This window comes from Penicillium crustosum (assembly GCF_028827405.1).
Source record: "Penicillium crustosum strain IBT 35664 chromosome Unknown utg000002l_segment0_segment0, whole genome shotgun sequence".
Lineage (NCBI taxonomy): Eukaryota > Fungi > Ascomycota > Eurotiomycetes > Eurotiales > Aspergillaceae > Penicillium > Penicillium crustosum.
The window spans coordinates 6570711-6587437 of record NW_026623123.1 but is presented as its reverse complement, the minus strand read 5'-3'; the positions used below and the strand labels follow the sequence as shown (position 1 = coordinate 6587437).

At 48.6% G+C, this 16727-nt stretch overlaps 7 protein-coding genes across 7 annotated transcripts; 3 read left to right on the top strand and 4 right to left on the bottom strand.

The window, feature by feature from the left end:
* Positions 1–70: 70 nt before the first annotated feature.
* N7487_006020 (inositol-3-phosphate synthase INO1) lies at positions 71–1672 on the bottom strand (the record flags this gene model as incomplete). The annotated part of the gene is made up of 1 exon (XM_056873767.1): positions 71–1672. The coding sequence occupies one exon, from the start codon at positions 1670–1672 to the stop codon at positions 71–73; it is 1602 nt and encodes a 533-aa protein (XP_056731487.1).
* A 1604-nt stretch (positions 1673–3276) lies between these two features.
* N7487_006019 (uncharacterized protein) lies at positions 3277–4816 on the bottom strand (the record flags this gene model as incomplete). Its single annotated transcript, XM_056873766.1, has 2 exons — positions 3277–3929; positions 3991–4816. 2 exons carry the CDS (start codon positions 4814–4816, stop codon positions 3277–3279), a joined length of 1479 nt encoding a protein of 492 aa, XP_056731486.1.
* Positions 4817–5542: 726 nt separating this feature from the next.
* On the bottom strand, positions 5543–7117 carry N7487_006018 (Zn(II)2Cys6 transcription factor domain-containing protein; the record flags this gene model as incomplete). The annotated part of the gene is made up of 2 exons (XM_056873765.1): positions 5543–6940; positions 6998–7117. The coding sequence occupies 2 exons, from the start codon at positions 7115–7117 to the stop codon at positions 5543–5545; spliced, it is 1518 nt and encodes a 505-aa protein (XP_056731485.1).
* A 615-nt stretch (positions 7118–7732) lies between these two features.
* N7487_006017 (RTA1 domain-containing protein) lies at positions 7733–8738 on the bottom strand (the record flags this gene model as incomplete). The annotated part of the gene is made up of 3 exons (XM_056873764.1): positions 7733–8193; positions 8251–8499; positions 8552–8738. The coding sequence occupies 3 exons, from the start codon at positions 8736–8738 to the stop codon at positions 7733–7735; spliced, it is 897 nt and encodes a 298-aa protein (XP_056731484.1).
* Positions 8739–9481: 743 nt separating this feature from the next.
* Positions 9482–10523, top strand: N7487_006016 (RTA1 domain-containing protein; the record flags this gene model as incomplete). Its single annotated transcript, XM_056873763.1, has 3 exons — positions 9482–9653; positions 9741–9983; positions 10045–10523. 3 exons carry the CDS (start codon positions 9482–9484, stop codon positions 10521–10523), a joined length of 894 nt encoding a protein of 297 aa, XP_056731483.1.
* Positions 10524–11016: 493 nt separating this feature from the next.
* Positions 11017–13098, top strand: N7487_006015 (Zn(II)2Cys6 transcription factor domain-containing protein; the record flags this gene model as incomplete). Its single annotated transcript, XM_056873762.1, has 9 exons — positions 11017–11045; positions 11106–11134; positions 11187–11339; positions 11398–11720; positions 11780–12041; positions 12098–12541; positions 12624–12730; positions 12810–12894; positions 12968–13098. 9 exons carry the CDS (start codon positions 11017–11019, stop codon positions 13096–13098), a joined length of 1563 nt encoding a protein of 520 aa, XP_056731482.1.
* A 1279-nt stretch (positions 13099–14377) lies between these two features.
* N7487_006014 (LIM domain-containing protein) lies at positions 14378–16495 on the top strand (the record flags this gene model as incomplete). The annotated part of the gene is made up of 3 exons (XM_056873761.1): positions 14378–14411; positions 14466–14573; positions 14634–16495. 3 exons carry the CDS (start codon positions 14378–14380, stop codon positions 16493–16495), a joined length of 2004 nt encoding a protein of 667 aa, XP_056731481.1.
* Positions 16496–16727: the final 232 nt, after the last annotated feature.

The following is a 16727-nucleotide window of genomic DNA, read 5'->3' as shown; positions in this document are numbered from 1 at the left end:
GTATTGTTAAACGAGTGACTGTAGTTGGCGCGTAAAGATGATCAAACTAGGAAAGCATGGACAACGTCCTTTAGAACAGCTTGTGCTCAAGGGTCATCTCCGACTCGGGCTGGAGACCAACACAAGCACGGAAGATGTTGATAAGAGCGGAGCGCTGCTTGCCCAGGGCGTTGACGACCGGGGTACCGGGAGGGGTCAGGGGAGCCTTGAGCATGTAGCTGAGAATGCTCAGGACGCTGTGGAAGCCCTTGTAGTCTTCACCCTCGCTGTCAGACTGCCAGCTGATACGGGTCATCATCTCGGCGAGCACAACCAGATCAATGATCAGGGGCGAGGCCAGAAGCGAGTCCTCACAGATGTTGAACAAGCTGATGGTCTGGTGGCCACCCATGAAGATCTCGGCGTAGTACTCATCCAGAGCACGCTTGTTGTCACCGACAGCAGGCATGTACTTGATGACGACAGTGTGGTCAGGGTGCTCATCCTTCTCGTAGAGAATGTGGTTGGCCGCGACCATGTCGTCCACAACGTTGGACTTGGAGATCTCCTTGGAGCGGAACTGCTTCTGGGAGCTCAGGTTCTTGCCGTCATTGTTGCCCAAGTGGTTGTAGCTGGCAATGGAGGTGAGCTTGATACCAGCGTTGATCAGGAAGTCAACGAGGGCCGACTTCATCTTGGTCTGGCCAGACTTGAAGTCATCACCGCCAATGAAAGCACGACGCTGCTCGGCCAACTGAAGGGCACCAGGGACAAAGGTGTTCTGGGGCGAGCCGTTGATGAACGGAGTGTTCTCGAGGATCGCAGCCACAGCGAACACGGTGGAAGGAGCAACCTCAAGGTGACCGGTCTTGATCGAGTTGATCAGGTTGTCGGCAGTGTCGTTGACACCGGGGATGATGTCGGCGTACCGCTCAGTGTTGGCAGTCCACATGATAATCACCTTATCCAAGCCGTTCTGGGCCTTGAATTCGCGAATATCCTTCTGGATCTGCTCAACGTGAGCCCAGCAAGCCTTGTCACCTTCGATGACGTTGTCGGCACGGTCCTCCTGGTTGGCAGCGATGAAATCGGGGTAGTAGATACTAGGCAGCGGCTTCATCTCGACCATCTCCTTGCGGACTTGGTTCTTGAGGGTGGGCTCCAGCACCTGAGCACGGTCCATGGACTCGGCGAGGTTCAGGCTGCTGATATCCCAACCGCCAATGGCCAGATCGTTAGGGTGGACCATGGGGAGCAGATCGTGGAAGGGGATGTTGATATCCTCTCCGGTTTTAGCATCCGAGCCCAACTTGACAGTGGAGCCCATGACGATAGAACCGTAGTAGTTGGAGGTCTGCTTGCCATCGCGGGTCTCCCAGGAGAGATTACGACGGTTGGCCAAGATACCAGCAGTCACGGTGGAACCATTGTTTCCACCCCAACCGACCAGCATCATACCGACCTTGCCAACCTTGCGGTTGACCTTGAAGTTGTAGTTGGTGGCCTTGGGAGTGGCAACCAACTTGTTGTCCGCGGTGCGGGTGATCTCAGTAGTCTGATAGGCGTACTTCGACTTGATTTCGTCATCGGTATAGATGACATTGGGGGACTGGACAGTAAACAGGGAAGATTCTTGGCGAACCGACCCGTTCAGCGCGCCATTGGCAGCATCCGAGCTAGCGTGAGGAGCCATTACGTTCACAGCGGGATGAATAGGCGAATTGATGATAGTGTGTGTAATAGCGTAGCTTTAACGGATATAGGGTGCGCAGTCCGATGCTCCTCCACGGTTGGATGAGCGTCGGCCGTTGAACGGGTGGTGCCGCCTGAGGATGAGTTAGCAATTGCATGTATGATCCTAGTTGCCTCCTTCTATAGGCAATGGGGGAAACTCACGAGTTAAGACTTGTCGCGAAAATTGTGGCGGTTGTATGTGACCACTGTCTCGACGAGAAGTGATCTGACCTGCTGACAAGGTTTATACGAACCTAAATAAACGGACGAGGAATACTGAGGACTGGTGATTGAGGATAAGAGAAAGAAAGGAAGAAAAGAGGAAGTGGAAGTGGCAGGAGGGCGACTTTATGTCACTCCGCCTGTCTCCGGGGGGGTCTGGTCCACCGGTCCCCAGTCCCCCGGCTTCCCCCTTTTTTCTGTTTTTTTCTCCTTTTAGCTTCGACTATTTGTTGGCATTAATCTTATTATTGGTTATGATCTTGTAATATCTCACCGTCTATTCTGGTGTAGCCGATACCGCTACAGTTCATCTTTCGTTCCTGCATACAAGGTACAAGGTATAGACATACTCCTTTGTACTTCATGTGCTAATATACATAGTTACTTCGTATGCTAACCTATGTTAATCTTCTCAGCTAATGCATTATGATCAGCAACCCCAATTCATAAATCTCCAGTGTGCCGAAAACTGTCTGGGGCTCCGCTTCCGGCTTCCACGGGGTTCTGTTTCCCTGGTGCCTGGCCCGTCGTTTCATTTCCGGATACGAATTCCGGTGACGTATCCCGGGTTATTATATATTCTGTGATATCTGAATTCCCACTTGAAGCATTGCAATTGCAATTGCAAGTGCAGATTCGCAACATACCTATACATCAGGCCACGAGCCCTTGGTTGGACCGTGCTGCACATCAGAGGGGTACCCGCGGGGCAGAATAGCGGTCAGCCCTCAACGTGCGCTTGGCACGGCTTCTGCTTCGGATTTGGATGGTTTTATTATTCGTTATTAGCTATTAGCTATTAGCTATTATTATTTATCATATCATTATGGAGTACAATGTATAAAATACATAAACACATGTCAATTTTGGGAGCTCAGGACCTTGGTAGTCATCTGAGATAACCTCCAGAGCTCCAGGGTTAAACTTGCACAATTTCCAAGGTTCCAAAAAAGGCTTCAACTTTGTTGGAGCCAACATCAGAGAAATACCTTGAAGTGAGATTAGCTCCAAAATGGTAATTTATTTGCAATTCAAACTCCAGCCTATCGCTCCCAAGGTTAAATCCGGTGTTCCTTGATAATAGTATGCCTGCTCGTATGGTTTCTCATGTATTCTTGTATTCATGTATGATTTGTTTCTTTTATTTTGCTCAACTGTGTTGGCGCTGCGTTATGCCTCCGCCGATGTTCAGTGGACGTTTCCAAAGTTGTCCACTTACGAAACTTAGTGCAGTCTTCTATTGAAATACAATCATGTCCGCAATTCATAAAGATACCCATAATATTCCCCATTTTATTAACCAAGTATTCCTGTAATATCCCCCCAGTTCCTATTTACCACTCAAACCTTTGGTGCTCCATTGTCTTTGTTCTCCAATGGAGAATCTCCCTCGGGTTGGCGACCATCTAATTTCTGAGGCAACTGTTTGGCCACACGAACAGCGTCCAACCAACCCGTGGACATAATAAATACCTCATCTATATCTTCCAGCGACAGGCCTGCAGTTTCCGGATAGAACAGATAGATAACCGGTATCATCGTAAAATTCAGACAGGCAAAGATGAGAAAGTACTTCCATCCGATGGCATTGAAGGCGATTGGGGTGACTTCAGCGACCAGAACACTCAGAGCCCAATATAGGCTAGACCCGATACCGTTGATGGTTGTGCGCAGACTGAGAGGTGACACTTCGGACGCATAGAGAAATGGTATCCCACCAAACCCAACAATCATGCTGAGATGAAAGATGAAAATAAATACCACAGCTGCGTGCATGGCCATGGTATTCGTGGACTGAGAGCTAAGCGCAGCCACGAGGAGCATGGCGATTGTGTTGGCCACCCCACTGGACAACCACAAGAAGCGACGACCAAACCCCTCAATAGTGTACACGCAGACAATGCCACCAATGACACCGCAAAACTGATAAATCACAGCCAGAATTCTTGATGTTGTCGCGTCAAGCTGGAGGTTTGTTTGGAAAATCGTCGTACCTGGTAGATCTATAAGCGAGGGACATTGGATTGCGATTGAATGGTCAGTCAGTGTACATACTGTAGAACGTGATAGAGTTGACGCCCGTCAATTGCAACAACATCAATCCTCCCGTAGCAAGAGATGCACGATGAAAGATTCTTTGATGTCCCATCTGGAAGATTTGGCGCAGAGTAGCTTTACCAGAAATAGCTAACGAGGACTCGACATCCAGTATCTCCTTATTAACCACATCACTGTCGATTTCAGTGTCCCTTAGTGCTGCCAATACCTCACGCGCAGCAGAGACCCGACCCTGCCGGACCAGCCAACGGGGTGACTCGGGCATTTGCCAAGTAAACACAATCACAATAATGCAAAATATGACAGGCAGTCCAACTGGAACACGCCAGCTTGCACTGTTGGGGACATACGACATCCCGAGATCAACAAGTAACCCCAGCGTAAGACCCATAGAGGCGAAGATGCCTACGGTCGCAACATGCGCACCACGTTTGGTAGCTGGTGATATCTCAGATTGCCACATAGGCGCAGTGGCTAGTTGGGCGCCAGTACCCAGACCTAGGATAACTCGTGATACCACAAGCTGAGCAAAGGAAAAAGAACTCGCCATGAGGACAGCCCCGATCATTTGTATCACTGAAGCGAGTATGAGAGTTCGTCGACGTCCGAGCAAATCTCCCACCGCAATGCAGGCGATGGCTCCCAAGAAACCACCTACTGCATACAAGGCCACCACAGTACCCCGTAGAGTGGATTTGTAGTGCTTTTCTGAAGGTTGGGCGTTGCTCACGTCCATTTGAGGGAATTGGGCCTCGAACCAGGGTAGGGTGAGGACTCCTCCTAGTAATCCTTGGTTATAACCCATTGAGATGATTGCAGGCATGACCACGCCAATCAGTGCTACATGGTTGAGGCGACTGCCCCGGAGGCCAAAAAAACGTGCCATATAGCGTGTATAAGGAAGGGTTGGAATAAAGTTGTGCCAGGATGGTTCAATATCAACCTAGAGGTCTTTTGTGGGTGCACATTTTGGAATTAATCAGACATCCCACAATTGTGTTGCGTGGATTTGATCCTTGCATATTTGTTGTTTTATTGCATTCCAATCTCGGGCTCAGCTCAGCCTCACAAAATGGTTTTATGAGTTAAGCAAGATGTCGATCAGCAAAGATATTTTAAGTTCCACATAAAGATGACCTATGAATGAGATATCGGCAAGGGGTACAACATATTGTTTGTTGAACTCCAGTACAAATCAATATCAGTGTAACACCCAAGCTACATACATATGGAGGGACTGAAATGTTTTATATGAATACGGTGTCTCAGTGTGGGTTGCATTCTCTATGTAAATGATGGTGTGGAAGCATATATATGCCAGGGCTACGAAGCAATTAATCAAGAGAGTGATCTAGCAAAAGATCTAATGAAGAATCACCAACAGTGTCTACCCGTAGTTCGCCATGTGGCTCAGGGTCGTCCAAGTGATTCCAGGTATTGGGACCAAGGGCCGACGAGGCACGCGATCTATGCTACGCTTGTGTATAGTGTTTCTAGAAGATGGGGTTGTCGATAATATTAAATACTTCACTGGCCTCGGGTAGATTGTTCAAGGAGTACATTTCAGGGTCGAAGCCACGACCTCGTTGGGCCATAGCATAAATGTTGACAGTTGGCTCTCATTCAGGGAACCGATAAGCGTATTGACTTTGAGTATCTCTCTTTCAAAGGCGCCCCTCAGAAACCATGTATCCAGTAGAGTACTTGCCAAATAAAAATGTGCCAAAATGACGAGTGAGTGTCCACGAAGGTAATTAGGTTCGCCTCTCTCAAGCGACGCCAAGAATGGACTTGGAAGCTGGGTCGGCCAGGCCAAAATCGCCGCCTCTTCAAAATCCAACTGGATTTCCGTGTCAGCAGGATTATCGGTTGCCTCACACCGCAATATAGAGAGAATGCGTGTATATAACGTATCCAGGATGTCCATGGTCTCAGAGTGCGCGTCCACAACGGAGTCTATCGTGGAAGACTCTGAAAGGAGAGATGTTGGCGTACCCGAGCAGCTGGATAAGCGATCCCTGGCGGGTTCGAGCGCACGCAAAGAAGCCTTGATGTTTGCGACTGCTTGGCTGGCACCTTCGGCAAATTTAACTAGGCGAGGCGAGCAACGAGAAAGTCGAGACGGTGGTGGAGCGAACGGTAAATCCTTCCAACACTCGTCGTGCTGTGAGAATACCAGCATCTGCCGGAGCCGACTGCTTTTTAACACGTCCCATTGCTCGTGTAGAATACTGGTTACCCCTCTGTTAAGGTATAACCAGTTGAAACGTAAAACGTCATTTGCAGAAGAGAAGGTTCCCGTGGGATTATTCATCTCTTCGAGGGTCCTATCAAGCGGATTGAGCTCCTGAACCATGAGAGATGCAAAGGCAAACGCAACGAGAAGCACAGAACCAGTAAGAAGAGCCTCAGCGTTGGAGGGAGAAATGGAGGACACCTTTTCCCTAAAACCTTCCAGTCCTATTTGATGATGTTCCATGACTATTGCCAAGTCCACCGTGTCCAAGTCTTCGGAGCCACTAGTCCTGTTGGCCTCATGCTGGGTAATCATGTGGATGCCTCCTAGTGCTAAGAGCAGGTGCATCAAATACCGATGGTTGCATGCAATTTCCGGGATGATTCGCTGCCAGACTATAGTCCTCCTCGGGTGCGGTGACATTTGTTTCGCAGTGTAGGAATTGAAAAATTGAAGGAGTTTCAAATCATTCATTGGCAAGTCCACACGCGTGTGGCTATGATGGCTCGAGAAAATCGCTGGTAAAGTCGCGTCGAGTGGAGGAGCTCTATCTGATGGACCGAATGCATCAGACCAAGGAGCGCCATATTTGTTCACTGTCGCCTTTCCCTTAGATCTGGGGGGTCTCCCCGAAGGGACGTGCGGTAGGGGGTAAGAGCAAGGTTCGCCTCTGGAAGCGCATGTGCCGCAGGCGGGTTGAAGTTCATCACACTTAAAGATGTCAGCTTCTGGTCCACAAGGAAACGGGAAATAGGAGTTAATTTGTACCTTGACTCTTCGGAGTTTGCAAGGATAGCATCCATTACGAGACTTGGTGTGGCGGATGCGATGTCTTCTCACAACACGTGGGTTCTGGGCGGAGGTGTCGGAATACGCCGGATCATCCATTCTTTGAGTAACGTAAGTTTCTGAAGGAGTGAATATGCATGATTTGTAGGATTTGTGCAAAACTGGAGCCTATCTCTGTTAGCAGGCTAAGTAACATGGGAGTGGCGAAGCAGTCATTCTCAAACTTTGACAAACCCCGACCACACCAAACTTCAGTTCTTCTACTCCGTACAGATCAAAACATTATGAGTCCTTGACACTGCCATTTAGTCTCCTTGTTAATTTTTCAATAATGAGCATAATCAAAATGTTTTCAAATGGAAAAAGGGGTAAATATAGAATCTTAGCTTTTTACACTAAACTAGAGTTAGTTCGGACTCGTCTTCGAATTAGAAACTTCATGCTTATAGCCCCGGAGGCGCTTAAATTATTTTAGTTTTTGGTAGATCTTGTTGACCCACTCGTATTCTTATTCGAGTGCATCTATGGAGTATCTCCGGAGTATCTATGGAGTATATATACATGGGTAGGTGAATATGAACACCAACAGTTCATCTTGTTTCTAGTCTATCTCAATAATTGGATTCCATGAAGTAAATTGACAAAAATCTATATGTAAAATACAAAAAAAAAAAAAAAGATTCCTCGAAAAAAAAGAATGAATGAAAAAGAGAATCACACGCCACGATAGACTCGATTGGGTTTCACAGACTGCTCATTCTGGGTGCCAGTCAACTCGTACTCCGACACCACAGTCAAAAATCGAGTAATCCCAGATGGATGGACAACATTAAAGATAACCATGGCAATGAAAATGAGCAGTGAGTCAAAAACATACAAGTAGACCTCATGACGCAAAAGATAGCCCTTATTGCCCTGGATGTATTCCACCAGTCGAAAAAGCGAGCGCACCAGGATCAGCAAACTGGTCGCATAGAGAATGTTGAGATGTTTTCGCCAGGGAATCTCCCGATCGAAGGCGCGTGGGATAGGGTATTTGCGCAGCTTCCGGTCAAATAGGCCAGCGACAATAATGAAGAAGCCAAAGAATATGATTTGGACAAAAAGACCCACGATGATAATGCGCTCGCCGGTCTTCATGCCATCAAGAGACCCGCTACTCTGAATACCGCCGCCTGGATATATAGTCAGAGAATTCTGTTTCATATTTCAGTTATCTCCATAACACATACCAGTGCCTTGTAGAAGAAACGACATCACGTCGCCGGTCACGAAAATTTTGGTCAGCCACTTCTTTTTCAGAATAGAGTGTGATTCTGCATGCAGCACCAGAATAATCCGACCGAGCAACATGTATATTGAGGCCGCTAGGAGGGCTGGGGCGAGAAGCAGACAGAGTGTTTGCATTATGTAGGGACCCAGCGTCCAATCGGGACTTTGTTTGCTTGACAAGGCACGCCCTATATACCCGACAATTTCAACTACTTCTATTAGCACGAGTATAGGAAGCATATAAAGTAAGGGTGTACGTACAGAGACCACCTATCACGTAAGGAATAAAAAACCATGTCCTGGTTTTGAACATCTGGAAGATGTGGTAGAAGGTTGTGCCCATGAAAAGAATTGCAAAAAGGACGGCACCGCCCATGCTAGGGTCATAGCGATAAAAAGCGAAGGTGACTTCTTCATCAGAGCGGATCGAAGCCACGTTATCCTGCATTCTGAAATGATTGACCTGGTAATGGTTGTGATCAAGAGAATTTGGAAAGTATCGAGCCTATGTTGGGTCCGGGTGAGTAAGCTCAAGCTTCACTAGACCTTTGGCTAGATTTTTGGTAGGCATGACTTATATACTACTTCTAGAGAAATCAAAAATTGACAGTGAATATAAACATAATCTTTGGGTGGATTCGTATTAGACAGATGTTTGATATCTGAATAGCGCGAGACGGTCGAAAGCGAGTACAGGTGGGTCAGCGCCAAAACGAACCCTTAAAAATATTTCAAGGTTGGGCTTAGACCCTTAGGCAACTATGTACCAAGGTACATTACAAGGCTGAATATTTTATAGACAGACAATGGCTCCAACTGGATGGCGTGGCGACTCGGCAAAACCGAGAATGCGAATACGGGTGGGTCTACTACAGCCTCGTCGCATTCTAGTACCGATTAAGCTACTCCGTACATGGTAATGACATCTAGTACTACGGATCCATAGAGAAAACTTATGAAAAAAAGTCCCTGTTTTGTCCCGAATACGGTTACGACGCTTAAAGAGATCTGGCAAAGCCAAGTACATATACTGTACTGGCTCGCTCAGAAATAGATCATTACTTAACCCCTACAGCCGCTCATTTAAGGCAACAAATTTCCAACAATCTCCTTGATCATTTGAATTGCCTTTTGGTCGAAATATAATTGATTACTCTGACAGTTGATTATATTCGGTTACACTCATTCGCCATGGCTTCCAACACGGGTGCAGAGGTAGACTTCAAACTATACCGCTATACGCCCTCTCTCGTGGCTGCAATCCTTTTCACAATTCTGTTTGTGCTCGCAACCTTCTATCACCTTTATCAGGTTGTTCGTACCCGATCCTGGTACTTTATAGTATTCGTCATCGGAGGAGCCTGTAAGTTATCCCAGTTTCATTGTCGGGGCTTAAAAGTTCCCTCATGATATCTAGGAGAGTCCACATTGTTGCTAACAAGCATCACAGTTCAAATCATAGGTTACATTTGCCGCGCGCTAGCCCATAACAACAAAGAGAATATCCCACTTTACTCGATTAGCACGATCATGATCCTTCTTGCTCCTCCTCTCTATGCAGCCTCCATATACATGACTCTCGGTCGTCTCATTGTGCATTTGAACGCTGAGAAGTTAAGTATGGTGCCAGTGAAATGGCTTACCATAATTTTTGTCTCGGGAGACGTGATTGCATTTTTGATGCAAGCAGCAGGTAGCTAATCCGCTCCATCCACACGACTGTCCCGGTCAATGAAAGCTAATCGTGAATACAGGTGGAGGGATCATGGCAAGTGGAACTCTTTCCGCAATGACCACCGGCGAACATATCACGATTGGCGGTCTTGTCGTCCAATTGGTGTTCTTCAGCGTTTTCATTGTAGCTGCAACAATCTTTCACTGTCGGATTCGCAAAAGTCCCACCGAGAAGTGTTTTAACCCAGTACGCTCATCTGGAGTACTGCAAATGCCTACTTGGGAAATTGTCATGACTGGGCTATACGTGGCCAGCATTCTGATTCTCATTCGGTCCATTTTCCGACTCATTGAATATGCCCAGGGCAACAGTGGATACCTGATCAGCCACGAGGCGTTCCTATATGTCTTTGATTCAACGTTGATGCTATTCGCCATGGTTGCGATGAGTATTTTCCACCCATCGAAGATTCTTTCCCAATCAACGAAGCCACTGCGCTCTTCGAGACGGTCGCGTTCAGCAAGGAAGGAACAACCTTTGACAAGAGAAGAAGTCTAGATAATCACGCTTTTACAAGGTCGCGGGATTTTGCCACTCTTCTTGTGCATACAGGACATAGAATTCATTGAGTGAGCTGGAGGGTATTGTTTTCCGGTTTCAGTTAGGTAATTATATGTCTTGCGATGGATGGAAGATGTCAGCTTCTGGAACAAATTTACCGCAACTGCTACTACTGCTACTATAACATAGTATACACGGATAGGTTCGAAGTAGTCATTCCTGGTATCTGGAAACAAGGGAAGGGTTGGGAAGCAGCTGCATGATGGGTATAACCGTCATGCAGAAACATTATCTTATACATCATGCCTATCTACCCAATTTTCAAGAACTGAACAGGTAATTTTTTATTATCCTAGAACACATAGTTATCAAATAATTTCCCGAAATTAACGATATCATCGCCACCATTGATATTGTGGCACCGGATTAAATCCCCCGCAGTGGAGAATTTCCCCGACGCAAGAGATGATGAAAATCAACATCCCCCGCCATGCCTAGCGCGAAGAAGCCCCAATGCTGGTAAGAAACGGCCTAAATGATCCTAGATTTTTCTAAGACTTGACATCTGACTATATTCAGTGACCCATGCCGTGTACTTCACCATAAATGTAATACCGCCGCTTAATCCCCGAGAACCAGTTCTCCGCTAACTGTCGATAGGTGACGGAATCTTGCCACAATGCAGCCGATGTGTTCGCACTGGTCGCGAATGCACGCGAGGTAAAAAAGAAACCAAGTTCCGACAGGCAAAGGGTCGGACGACGCGCACCAAGTTTCCTAGCAACCAGGTTTGGCTTCGGCCACCACCTAGAGGTAGAATTATGTGCCCAATTTTTTTGAGATCGAATCTGACACCAGGCCCGTTGTCTAGTTGACTTTGTACTCGAAAGCGGAAGTGATCAAGTGGACAACTTGGCTGAGGCGACAACTAATGTCCTCTCGCCTGCTGGGAGTTTGCATAGTCCTGCCGACTCCATTCCTATACCAGAAAGGCTGTCTCCCGGGTCCTCACATACCGCCCCTTTGCCGCAATATGCGTTCTCAAACTACCAAGTACAGACGAGAAGTAATGTTGTTTCGCCAGCAGCTCAGGTGGTGGGTACACCTGAACGATCGAGCCAGCGGCCATGGCCACTAAGAGATCCCGAGGAGGCGCGTTTGTTGCAGCATTTTGTGGACAATGTTGCACGTTTCGTAAGTACTAATCCTTGTTTTTCGCAAGATGATCGGTAGTCTGATGGTACGGTATCAAGTTCGATTGCACGGATCGCTTGCAACATTTTGCCATTCATATCCCTTACAGAGCACGCCATTGCGAGACATTATTCAATGCAATATTGGCCATGTCGGCTCGTCATTTGAATCGCACAAAGGCCTTTGACCCTTTTGTGTCAGACCGCTATTACCAAGCATGTTTGGAGAAGTTGATCCCCGCGTTGGATGACCACGGTGTTACAATGGATGATGATCTGCTAGCTGCTACTGTCATTCTACGCTTGCTGGAAGAATTTGATGGTTAGCAGTAGATCCTTTCCCGCATGCGTCAAGAACCCTGCTAAGAATGACCATAGTCCCACTTGCCGGGTCCGATATTCGAGGCCACTCCTTCGGGACAAAGGCTTTCATACGGTCTCCATCATTGATGACCACCACCCCGAGTCTACGGCAGGCTGTCTACTGGAGTGGCCTACGCCAGGAGATTTACAATGCCCTTAGCCTCCACCAAGCTCCAGACATTGAGCTGAGGTCCTTGGACTGGAATTCCCACTCCAACTCGTTGGGCCCTGATGCAGGTGATTGCGCGTGGGCGAATCATGCCATCACCCATTGTGCACACGTTTTGGTGTTTTGTTTCGGGGAGGGAAACCGCTCACCGGCCGTGCATGCAGATCTTAAAGCACATAATCAGCAATGGAGTGAGACTCGGCCGGACTCTTTCGATCCATATTTTGCGAGTGGAGACGGGGAGGTGGGAAATGAATTCCCAGACATTCGTTACGGGTGTCCCTGGCATGGTACGTATCGGGTGATGTTTCAGGAAGCGCATCCTGCAGGCTATTTAGGACATGAACCGAGGCTAATCGCTTGGGACTATAGCAATCGGCAATCAATATATCGATCTTGCCCAGATTCTACTTTCTGTGCATGACCCAACTTTGCCTACAGCTGGACCTCTGCGCAGTCATCTGATCCAGGAGGCTGATGTAAGTCTCTGAGCAACTTTCCAATCTATATTAGGTACTTCGGCTGAGACTAACAGGAGGTTCAGGATCGTATCCGCAGGGGGTTTGGAAAGTATGTGGCGCTTCATTATCCAACGCCTCTGTGCCCCCAGCCATGGTTGTCGGGTGCATGGCCATCCATCTCTGTAAGCAACAGAATCCGTCACTATGTTTCCAGTATACGTTGTACGAAGTACATGAGGCTAACCAGGGTCACAGGCGGCGATCGCTTCACGGACCCACATGAACAGGACCATTTGATCCAGGTTCTTATCCAAACCGATAAACTCCACGGCTGGCCAACTCATGCACTCCAGCGCCAGCTTCGGGAGACATGGGGCATGCGTTGACGTTGTTACTATGTGTAGTAATAAAGCAAGTGCTTTGTAGGAGAGCGAGAAAAAGGACGAGAGGATGTCTCTCATGTCTCTCCAACCTGGGCCGCGTCTGCAGTGGAGGCACGGGTGCGGCAGATGATCGTCCCTATCTCACACGCAATCAGACACAGAAACCCCATACGGAGTACGGGGTAGGATCTCGTTTCATCCTGACACCCTCATCGCTGTCATCGCAGGCGTTTTACGAATTTTCCAACAGTGAGGATTCAAAACACCCAGGCTTGGCGGGGTTACTTCTTGCAACTACCCAAAAGGTAGAAACGTATCTACAATGGACTCCGTACGGAGGATGTACTTCTGCTTTCAGCCAAGTTCCAGGGTCTTGCATGACTTGTGGCGTTGAGTGGAAGATAGTAGCCAGTAATAGGAGGGGGTTCGGAGGGGAGGGAAATAGCCCCGCGGATCGCCAGTACGGGCGAAAAGCAACTGAGTCGATTGTTTTGTTTCTGTGTTCCAAGAATATAACAACCTTGGGGACTTATCGCCACATGATCTCATCAGGGGTTGTGTGTCCAGGTGTCAGGATAGTTTTTGTTTTGCAGGGAAAATTCATTCAAAATCCAAATCGAGAGATACCCCCTGGAGTTGATCCCCACTGATCGGAAGATTCCAAAGGTTGCAAGCCTCACAACATCACTTGGGCAATGTGATTGGTGGTGGTGGAGGATCAGACACTAGGTACGGACCAGTGGCATTGCAAGCTGAATATCTTTTTCTCTGATGCGCAAGTTGCCTGTGCAGTATTTTTGGGCTCCACTGTTTGGGTCAGGAGAGATGAATTTAGTGGAGATGGTAATGAGATAATATAGTAGAGGCACCTGGGCAGAACTGAAGAACTACTCCGTACTGTTTATCTACCTACAAAATCCTAAGTACTGTATCATATAGAGTGGTTTATAGTCTGTACAACATAATATAATATCATCTACAACATATTATAATTAATTTATTATACATAATCCTCGATAAAGTACCCCTGAACACAGTTACGCACCCCCTTTCCGCAATGGAGACGCTAACCGGACTAGCGTGTGTTTTTCCCGTGCACAAAGCACTTGGACGCTGCACATACAATTCTCCCTTTCCTTTGGATTCAATAGTCTTCCCCATATCTCAAGGGGATATGGCCCACTGAATTCGATGTTCACAACCCTTGATGGCTTCAATGAACGTGGGCTTCTTGCCCAGCATAAAATGCTCCAACTGTGGGTGTAATGTTGAGATCTCCGCTATGGGAGATCACACTTGCATTCGGAATGATTTCGGTAGGATTCAATTATTTGACACCCCAGGCCTATGTGCTGACTCTATAACTCCAGTCGCACCTATCCCATCACCGCCTCCATCGGCAGGATTCGATTCGGACCGATTCACAGAGGCAAAGGTTGGCCGGGGCCCTCCCCCGGCCATAGACCCCTCTGCTGCAAGTATGTCTCAAATCGCCATGTGGGGAGTTTGAAGAGATCCGCGACTAACCCCATATACAGATCGAGCATTCTTGCAGCCAAATATGCCGACACCAGCTAACAGTGTCCATCTATCACCTCTCCCTACCAGTCCGGCACCTCCATCTACAACGCGCCCGTCTCAGCACAGTCTGACCGATGATTCGGTCTTCTCATTCCCCATGCCGGGTAACAGATCACCAACTGAAGTGAGAACACCAAGTCCAATGATGACAGATCGGTCTGCGTTTAAATCACGAACACCAGTCTCGTCGCGGGAACAAGGGCCGGGTGTGATGCCGGAGAATATACGCCTTCCACCTAGCCCACTGCCACCTAAGTCCCCAGATGTGAGCCATCAGAGGGGAGAGTCGGCAGTGAGCAACAGCAGCTACCGGACATCTTTCGCCAGCAGTCGCTACGGCGATTCTACAAGGAGGTCGTCGACCAACAGCCTCTCGCGGGGGTTCCGGTCATTTATGGACGACATACCACCAGTGCCATTGGCACCTCTTCGCACATCCAACCATAATACTTCTCTCCCCCGTGATTCCAACGTCTCGGTGGTTTCATCCCGCATTAGCAAGGAAGAAGCCAGTGGATTCGACTTCGGTATTCCCGGAGGCCAAACCCCGACTACCGGACTACAAGATCTCCCAGAGGAAACCCCCTCGGCCCAATTGCAGGGCCATACCGAATACATCGCTTTCAACCCTGCGAACCTCCACCCGGCGACAGCGGCAACAGAGCCAGGCAGCGATGCGCCAAGGAAAAACTCTAACGCAAGTACGACAAGTGCATTCTCCGTCACTAGCTTCGCCCGGGCTCTCGGTCTAGATGACCAAATGAATAACTCCGAAAGCTCTGGCTCTGATTCATCACCTTCCGATGCCCGCAGTGGTAGTTCCATGTCCAGTCTTCCCTCCGATGCTAGCTTGAGCCGACACAAACCCACCGATCCGCTCAATCTAAGCCCTTTGGTTGAAGAACTGCCCGCCCGGACCCGACAGACGATTGTAGAAGTACCCGGCCGTGTACGGAGCACAATGGAAGATGTCCCTCCTATCCCGGCTGCTTTCTTCAGCCCGGATTCACCTACCGACCCTTCAATCAACCAAGGTGGTGTGTCATTGATTGCAGAGAGGAAAGCAGTACCACCGAGTCCGACCCCAGCACAACCAACACAATCTATCCCCCGAAAGCCACCACCACAACGCTCATTCACAGCACCGCTACCACCACAACAAACACCGACAACACCAACCCGGTCTGCGACACGTTCGAAGGGGAATTGTAAGGGTTGCAATGAGAAGATCACAGGAAAATCGATATCATCCTCGGATGGCCGTCTGACAGGTCGATACCACCGTGGCTGTTTCGTTTGCTTCGAGTGCCACTCTCCCTTCCAAACAGCCGATTTCTACGTCCTCAACAACAGACCCTTCTGCGCGCAACACTACCACGAGCGCAACGGGTCCCTTTGCGCCGGTTGCCACACGGGTATTGAGGGCCATTACCTGGAAACTGTCGAGCGGAACCCTGCACGCCCAGACCGCCGTCGATTCCACACCCAGTGTTTGCAGTGTCGTACATGCCACGTCCTGCTCAAGGGCGACTACTTCGAGTGGAATGGCGAAGTCTTCTGCGAAAGAGATGCTCGTCGAGCCGCTGCGGCTTACCACCCACCACCTCCTGGTCCTTCTGGTCCTCCTGGTCGTCGTCGCCCCACACTACCCTCGTCTCCCCTGGCCAAGTCCGGTCAATTCCCCCCCCGGTCCGTACCCTCCACACAGCGGAAGACCTGGACCCGGACCTGGGCCTGGACTTCACCCCGGTCCCCGATTCCCCCTGGTGGTGGAGGACGGTTCCCCGAACGACGGACTACTAAGCTCATGATGATCTGAGCAAATCCTCTTCCTCACTCTTCTTTCCTGTAAACCTTGGAAAGTCCTGAGTTGCACATTCCCCTTTTTTCCGCTCTCACGCGGATTTCATTCCCCACTTTCTTCATTCCTTTATATTGCGATATACCCCTCTGTGCTATCTCACCAATTTGATTTTCGCTGGCAATGGCGTTGATCGTCTGTTTCCCCCTTGAGTTGGGGCTATCCTTCATCTGTATCCATTGAAAACGCC